Source organism: Amaranthus tricolor, chromosome 2 (assembly GCF_026212465.1).
Source record: "Amaranthus tricolor cultivar Red isolate AtriRed21 chromosome 2, ASM2621246v1, whole genome shotgun sequence".
NCBI classification, from domain to species: domain Eukaryota; kingdom Viridiplantae; phylum Streptophyta; class Magnoliopsida; order Caryophyllales; family Amaranthaceae; genus Amaranthus; species Amaranthus tricolor.
The window spans coordinates 35,308,791-35,317,934 of NC_080048.1; the positions used below are offsets into that span (position 1 = coordinate 35,308,791).

General features: G+C 34.7%; 1 protein-coding gene across 2 annotated transcripts; it reads right to left on the bottom strand.

Annotated features, from left to right (window-relative positions):
- Positions 1-279: 279 nt before the first annotated feature.
- On the bottom strand, positions 280-8,233 carry LOC130806530 (protein DETOXIFICATION 46, chloroplastic-like). 2 transcript variants are annotated; one of them, XM_057671657.1, is made up of 14 exons: positions 7,650-8,233; positions 7,459-7,553; positions 6,352-6,460; positions 6,163-6,218; positions 4,488-4,543; positions 4,128-4,266; positions 3,492-3,629; positions 3,337-3,405; positions 3,135-3,245; positions 2,706-2,834; positions 2,024-2,101; positions 1,809-1,880; positions 907-969; positions 280-823 (listed from the first exon to the last, which is right to left on the bottom strand). In XM_057671657.1, exons 1-14 carry the CDS (start codon positions 8,089-8,091, stop codon positions 722-724), a joined length of 1,659 nt encoding a protein of 552 aa, XP_057527640.1. In that variant the 5' UTR covers positions 8,092-8,233; the 3' UTR covers positions 280-721. The 2 variants fall into 2 exon arrangements, 1 of the variants encoding a protein (XP_057527640.1); XR_009040320.1 differs by lacking the exon at positions 280-823 and having other exon boundaries at positions 2,024-2,115; positions 7,650-8,227.
- Between the last annotated feature and the right edge of the window lie 911 nt (positions 8,234-9,144).

Sequence of the window (9,144 nt, forward strand, 5' to 3'; positions counted from 1 at the left end):
ATTATATAATGTAACGTAAAAAATCATAAGTCAATCAATATGCATAATATTGTAGTCACAAATGATAGTAAAGTCAAACGTACAAAAAGTATAATAAATAATAATAATAATAATAATAATAATAATAAAGAAATCATAAAATTTAAAAGTGGCACATACGACAATTTTAAAAGATGATATTGTCATCGGTATTTTGTTTAAGATATGGTTATCATGGAGGATTTGAGGTCAAACTTTGTATACTGTAAAACAATTAAAAAACAAACAAGAAAAAAAATACAAAGAAGTAAATAACTAGAGCAACAAATGTACAATGTTGTACAGTAACATTTCATTAGAAAACGCGCTTCATAAATGGGTTAATAGCCCATCTCATACACATTATGAGGATATAAACTCTTTGTTTTAAGGTCGTCTCATCAAGAGACAATATCTCTAATATCAAACTTAATTTAGTTACATTTCTCCTTTTAACTTAAAATGATAAATTGCAAAAAAGATAAAATCAAACCCTTATAACTTTACTAGTATATTTCTAGTCTTCTAGACTTTCTAGTGTATTTTACACAACTTTAATTACCAAGGTTTTGCAATGGTCTGAGCCTCATTTAGGCTCATTGTAGCATATCAAAATTGACTTCCGAGGAGTGTCGCGGTTGCAGCCCGAAAATAAAAAACATATCAATTAAATGAAAAAAATCAGCGTCGAATCTATGTAAAACTAAGCTGCTTTCAGCTCAGCTAACCGAAAACTTTCAAGATCCTCGGAGTATAATACACCACTCGGAGAAAGGATGCGTCTTAAAGAGATCAAGAAGCGCGCCTGTTTATCAAATGTGAGGAAGACGGTCAGAAGGATTCGAAAATTTGCTAAATGAAAAAACGAATTTACACGAAATATGTTACCCATTGAAATAAAACGAGCGCACTCCAGCAACCCGCTAAACCCAATCCTTGATTTTTCACAAACTGTCAAATTAGGAAGAAATGCAGGATTATTTATCAGAATCATTCAAGATGAGACAATTGTGATTCAATGAGATATGTTAATGTAGAGTTGGTCGGAAATGCCCATGTAGCAAATTAACCGAGAGGGATAGAATATGTGAGAAAGTTATTTCTCTATCTCATCAAAGATAATGCTTATGATTTGATGCTCTAAAAGGCCCCGCTTAATCAAGGGGATTGGAGATGAATGAAAATAATCACAAATGCAACTATTATGAAGAAGATCATCATACTCGGTATATCCCGGCACATTCAAGCTATGATCAGGTCTGGGGAGGGTTGGATAACGGCAAAACATACCCTTATCAAAAAAAAAATAAAGAGCTTGCGGTTGGTGAGACCCTCGTCTCGAGAATGACCAATGAAGAACATAGGACTATAGGAGTATGTTTGAAAAATCATGTAGTTTCCTCAATAATGAGATTGTCAAGGATGAAGGAACTAACTCAACAAAAAGCTTAAGCCTTAAGCTGTTGGTTGAGGTTTCAGGATATGTTATATACTCTAACACGCCTCCTCACACGAGAGCCATTTGAGCTAGAAGTGTGGATGCAACACATGCCCTCCTCAAACTTGGCGCTAAATATTCCACATTAAATAAGGTGTGGTTGAGATTCGAACCCGTGACCTCTTGTCACGCTGGTTTCTATACCATGTCAAAGAACCAACTCAACTAAAAGCTTAAGTTGATGGTTAAGGCTCCAAAATATTTTATATACTCTAACAGTGATGAGAAAATCCAACTACTTTTGAACCGGTATACTAAAAGAGCAAATTTCACGGAAGATCAGCTAGATTACCAGCAATATAAGTGCGCCAAAAGTGAAGCACCCGCTCATTGACGTGCTTATGAATTTGAGATCCCTGCCAGCCTGTGCAACGAAAAGAAAGGCATCTCGATTCAACATCATCGAATGATTCATTGTTCTATAAATAATAGTAATCATTAACAACAACTGAGAATACAAGAAATAGAGTTGTGAGCATAGGATGAACACGAAACGAGCAGATTTACCAGTAATGTGCCTTCGCAGGGGAGTATACATGGAGTCACACTTACAGCAAGGAAGAAAAAAACCGAAACCTTGTGCATCTGCAAAATAGAGCCTTTATTTTAAAGCAAATAGAGGCTTAAAAATGCATCAAAACTAATCCTCGATTACGACTTGAAACGACCCAAACACAAATGAAAACTGCTTTAACATATAGATTCCTCGAATCAGTGGCGGACTTAGGATTTTAACTATGAAGGGTCCTCGAAATTAATTATGATAATTAGCGAGAAATAAAAGGGGCATGACATTTTTTAATTAAGATATTCAATACTTTTATAATATTTCATAAGAATTCAGTATAATTTATGTATAAGACCGTTTCATCATGAGATTGGTCCATACAAGCAGGCCAATTAATGTATTTTTTGTAACAAATTAATTAAGAAAATGAAAAACTGTTTTTCTTTTCATTTTTTTTTAAACTTAATATTGAGCCAAGGCCACAACCCATATTAAGCCGTCTCACGATGAGACGGTCTTAACAAAGAACTTGTCTTTATAATTTATGGTGGGGCCTAGGCATTCTGAGGCCCCTTCATACATCCACCAATGACCCGAATGCGTACCTCTAACAGCAAGATCTCTAGTGTAAAATCCTTCGAAAGAAATAAAAAGAAGGAGCGCAGAATGCGTTTAACTAACCTCACCGATCACTGCTGGATCAGAAGTGAAGAAGTTGGGAGCAAACAATGGGACGGCTGTTGCAGCAGTTCCTAGAAGAAGCCCAATACACATTCCTATTATCAGAAGAGACTTCAAAAGCAATCTTGCCTGTTTGTGAAATAAACTCCGTTAATTTTAAGGTAATTTATAATCCACAAGTGCAACGAACAAATATGTTTTTGACAGCAAGTATATTTCAAGCTGTGAAACATAATTCGCCAGTTAGTTTCCCTTTTGAATTCCCGATTCGTTCAAAATGGCTCAAAATAGTATAAAACCGACCATAATTTACTTTTTTTGATTCGCAATTCGCGAGGCGATCAGCGAATCATATGACACATATTTCAAGTACCACATTTATAAGATCTATAATTAGTAAGTAGTTATAATGTCACGGAAAATAACTACCTTGACTAAACTTCGGCTGGCTCCATATAGTAGCTCCGGCATAAATGATTGTGCCGTTTGAGAAAGGGGCTCACCCCATACTGAACATATGCTATATATATTAATTAAGACCTACACAACAGTCAGTTGAGAATATAACGTGTTCGATTCGAGGGTACAATAAAAATCGGAAATCACTGAACATAAAGCATGTTTAGCACACCTGATGAGCAGCCACTGTGTGTGTACCCATAGACGTTGCAAAATAAATAATTAAGCCATAGAAGGCGACCTGATATAAAATAAACAATAGTTTGATATAAATCGAGTCGAATCAGTAATGAATGTTCAAATGTTTAGCGAACATTAAAGGTAAACCTTTGAGATCATTGTTATAAAGACTGGGGCAGCAATCTCGAATATTTCTCGAAGTTCGGAATACGATGGAATTGAAAACGAATAGCCATTGTATCCTTTCGCATTCAATGTATTAACCATTGCGTAAGCTGCTACTATCTGTAAGATCATTTCCATGATTTAAAAATATGCATACAAACATTTACTTCCTCCATTCCAAAATACTTGCATCATTTGACTTTTCACGCAGTTCAATGAACTAATTCAATCTAATATCTCTAATTATAAACAAGAAAAATTATAAAAATTTGATATTAATAATCTTTGCATTTAGACGAATCAAATAAGATTCTACTTGACTATGTTTTAACTTATAGATTAACAATTAATCACAAATTAAGGGTGATGAGTGAATAGTGCATTATCTTGTAAAGTAGCAAGTAGTATAGAACGGAGGAAGTACGTAATAACGCAGAAACATTTACGGGCATAGTGCAAAAACAAGGCCGCAGTCACAGAGGTTTTTGAGTTCAAAGAGAACGATTTATAGGCTGCATTGACCGAAAAATCATCTGCATTGACCACTTTCACTACCGTTACCACTAATGTGACTAGAACCGTATTTTTGCACTATTTTAAGGGGCGAGAATAACACACTTGTGATGCTGCAGTAGCCCATGCTGCACCAGCAATCCCGTAGCCCAAGAAAGTACAGAGCACCACATCACCGACACCATTAAGAACACTTGCAATCAGCAAAGCCTTCAATGGTCCTAGGGAATCTTTCATGCCTAAACTGAAAATTTGAGACGGAGCATTCGTACATTAACACATCTTTGAGGCATATTGCTGACACAATGCTAAAATACATGGAGCTACTATTGTGAAAGACCGTCTCTCGGTGAGACAACCTCAAAATAAGGAGTCCATATGCAGATTATTTGTATTGTTGGGAAACTTAAACCATGTATGAAGCGCGTCTTACAGTGAAACCGTCTCATACACAATTTGTTTTACCTGGCACTTTGAACAATAGATCCGACAAGAATAGCAGGCCATGCCAAAGCACGAATCTAGCACACCAAACAAAAACCAAAATAAGCCGGAAATCACAACAAATAAACTGAAGGGGACACATGCTCCAAAAACTATTCACAAATGTTTGCCTAACTGCCTATTATATTTTGTAAGAAAAGTATAGAAATATGCTTTCAGTATGAGCAAAGATCAAAACTATAGCATGTTTTGGAGGCTTTAAATTTCCTATTTATTCGTCAAAATGCTTTTTAGATGGTGGGATAGAGTAGGGAGACGGGAAGATCTTAGTTTAAAGATACCTCACACAATATCACACCCGAATTCTACGTACTAGCATTCGACACTTGAAGAGTTCATTAAATACAATTTTTTGAATCAAGGTCTAATGTGTGAAGAAACCAACTCATCCAAAAGCTCAAACCGATGGTTGAGGCCGCATGATATGTTATACACTCTAACATGCCCCTCACACTAGAGCCCATGGGCTAGAAACTGTTGTAATTGTGACTTTAATTTTATTAATCAAACATATAAAATAAAGTTACATAAACTTAGTAGGTTACAAAACATATGACAAGTTCAAACCTTTGCTTTACATACACCAAATGTGAATTTCATCATCGGGAATCACCATATATCAAACATAATAACAAGAAGATTTTGTATGTAAACTTGATATTAATTCTAGGCGAGATGCTCTTTCCTAAAACATCATTTCCTCCCTACTACGGTGCTTGGGAATATAAACCGGAAATATGTTCTGAGATACAAAGAATTACACTAAATTCCTAGCACAAGGAACTTAGAACGACATGAGAAAACTTAAGTGGAAGTAGAAACGGAAATTTACAATCGAGGATTGCAAGTTCTCTATGTAAAGTGTTAAAGAAGAAAAGAATTCAGAAATTGCATGTATATTCCATGTAAATCTCATATAATAAACAACTTACACATGTCTTCTATATTTATAGAAAAGCACACAACCATTCATGAAGTAATATGTCACTTCATGAACCACAACTTCGATTCACGAATCAATGTCGATTTTAAAATTAATTCATCCCAATAATTCAGTTAATATAACCATATTAACTATAGGTAATTATTTCATAACTAACAAAACTGAATAAAACGAACATTGCAAAAACCAGCGCAAAAGTTGCGGGCCGCGACAAAAGTAGCGAGCTGCGACCTGAGCAAATTTCCAAAACAGAAACTTTATCTTGAAATCTCGTGATCCACAAAAATACTTTTGCACAAAAAAACCATTTTGCAATATTGGGATATTTAACTTAATTAATAAATTAATTTGTTTATTTGATTTTAATGAATTATCATTTCCGATGGTCATTATACGCTTTAAATGACAACAGAAACGTGGATGCAACACATACCCTCCTCATACCTAGCGCTGAATATTCCACTTTAAATAATGGGTAGTTGGATTCGAACCTGTGACCTCTTGTCACGCTGGCTTCTAATACTATGTTAAGTAACCAACTCAACCAAAAGCTTAAGCTGATGGTTGAGGCTAAGGAACAGTTGTCTAACATAATGAACGTTGCACACCGCATATGCACATAATCCCGTCATTCCTATACCGACTAAGGCTTACAAGCATAATCGATAAAACTTATATCAGAAGCATACAAACCTGTACATATGTATTTGCAGCAGGCACAAGATGAACATTGTTCACTCCCACAAAAACTGAAAGAAAAGATGAAAACACAAAGCTAAATGGTTGCATACCAAGAAAAGTCAAAATCAAAATCCAAAAAACAGTGTTTTCTTGAGAAGTTAACAATGGTAGCAGCCAAGTTTCTGTACCAGTTTTAATTACCAGTTAAAGCCCATTCACCGAGGAATTTCGTCAACAAAAGCAGTGACACTCCGCAAGCCAGACCCATGAATAGTAGCATGGAGATCTGATGTTGCACTTGATTCTCATCCTGCATCAATTATTGGCATGAAAATTGAGACCTTGTGTGCAACACTAACCCGCAATTGAGAGTCATTATACAGTAACTGCTTAAAGATCTTAGACATTTACAGTATCCAATTATGTATAGACAGTTTTGGTTTTCATCGGATTCAATTGACTACGTCCTGCGTAGGTCACAGTGTAATATAATTTGCAAGTTAATTTGCTTTTTAAATTCGAAATTCGCTCAAAATAACCCTAAAATAGCCCAAAACTGACTATAAATTCGTTTTTTATTCGCATTTTACGAGGAGATCAGTGAATCATGTGACAATGATAGGTCATATTGTCATCTTTAAAGCATAGTATACAGGACGCAATTAACATGTTTTACTTTTACATGCAACATATTTTACAAGTTAGCCAAGGGTCAAATGGAAACAACCTCTCAAGGGTAAGGTCATGTACTTTCAACCCCAAGCGTCCATAGGTGGGAGCCATTTGCAAAATCGTCATGGGCTCATGCGAACAAGCCCAAGACCATCAGTAAGCTTTTGTGTACAAGCCCACATAAGAGGAGAGTTGGCTATATACAAACGTAATGAAGTTCCTTCCCAAAACCATACGGTAGTAGAGTAACTAGCCCACTAAGCTTGGGCATTTCCTCAACAACATGGCCCGTTTGGTAACATGCATTAAATGGTGGGAATGGTAATAAAATGTTAGTGTAATTTTGGTAAAAATATCTCTGGATAAATTTAATGGCCATACTTATTCTCCTTCAACAAACTCATTTTCTTCCCAATATTCATTCAAATGCATTACCACATGAACATATGGTATTAGTTGGTACTGACACGATACATATCATGAAAATTTACACTACAAATCATTTTCATTACCACCGATTAGTACCACTAAACAGACAGGTCATTAATGGCATTGAGGTAATGGAATAGAACAGAATGGAATTCAAATACTTCTATAGTCTAATATACACAAAAAATGAATGTTAAAGCAAATGACCTGTTTGGCTAGTGAAGTAGCAACCATATTGGAGGTAGCAATTGAAAGAAACATAAATACAAATCCAATATAATCACAAAGCACAGTTCCTGGACCTGCCCATTCAACATTTTCATTAAAATCTACATAATATTTAATTATAATTCACAAAAAAAGACAATTAACCAAAATTCAACCCCTTTTTTTTTTACCTAAAGCAGCAAGCTCAATTGAGCTACTCTGACCAATAACAGCAGTATCAATAAGACTCATTAAAGGTCCACAAATCCACAGCCCGGCAGCTGGCCCGGAAAACCTGACAATTTCAATCATTTGATCCCACACATTTTGGTCAGCTAAGTTATCACCCTCATTTGTGGGTCCCACACTTCGAACCTCCAAATTGTCTGAATGAATCCCAATTTCACTAATTTCAGATTCTGATTCATGGGTATTAACAAAATCACCCAAAAGTTCTTGACTTGGACTTATACAACCAAATTTAAGGAAATTTCTATGGGGTTTATGGAAGATTTTAGGGTTCCAAAATTGAGAGTAGCAAAAGGGTTTGAAATTGAAAGTTAAAGAAATGTGTTTAACAATAGGAGGTTTGATTTGAAGGTAAGAAGGAGAAGTAATGGCTTTGAATTGCATTGTGGGTGGTTAATTTGCAGGAAGTGGTAATGGAGGAAGAAATAATACCAGAAACTTTGAATGGTCCAAATGAATTGGAGGGAATATAATGAGATTACAGACAGGTGAACAATGTGACTAAAATACAGAAAATTTAAATGTGTGGAGTTTAGATGAAGCATGTCACAGCTTGAGAAGTTAAGTCACTTAAGTGAATGAGGGTAACTTTGCTTAGGTTAGTTGGTATTATATGATTTATGAGGGTAACTTTTTTTTTTTTATTGGAGTAGAATAGAAAATTTTGACGGTAAGTTTGGGGAATGTGAAATTAATCTTTATGGGAGACGATGAGATCATGAGAATCATGATACAAGAGTGAAAGATTAATTTCTTAATCATCGGACTAATTATCTATGATTCTTTTTATGGTTTTATCAACTATTTTTTTATTCGTATAAAATTATTTGACTAAAAAGTCCTCTTTAGGTAAATGTTGACTCTTACTCTTTTATCTCATTGCTTCTTAAGCAATAGCACAATGATTAAAAATAGTGAGTGAGTGGATTTTTCATTAAATGTCACATATTTTTGTAAGTAAAATGGATTAAAAGAGATTTAAGTTCAGTTATTGTAGGTAGATGATGAGTGCATTTATTGGCACTTATTAGTATTGATTTTACTCATTTTCTCATGATTTTTAGGACTAATTATGTGGATTTTATTATAAATTTGCATATTTTTATCTTATAAGCTTAATTAAGTGTTTTATATAAATTTATCAGTTACTTGGGGGAAAGCGTTCCTAGTATACTATTAGTTTAAATGGGAAGTTATTTTTAGTTTTTGAGGGTGACGTAATATTTTTATTAGACATTTAGGGGTGTTTGGTATAAACAGTGGAAAGGAAATGAAAAAGTTAGTCTTAAAGAAGGGTAACGGTAATGATAAGGATTATTGTAATTAGTTGTTTGGTATAATTAGGTAAGGAAAACACATTGTTTCCCATTATTTTGCTATTTGCCTCTATAGTAATCAAAGTGATGAACAACAATTTACAACAAACAAAGTCAAACC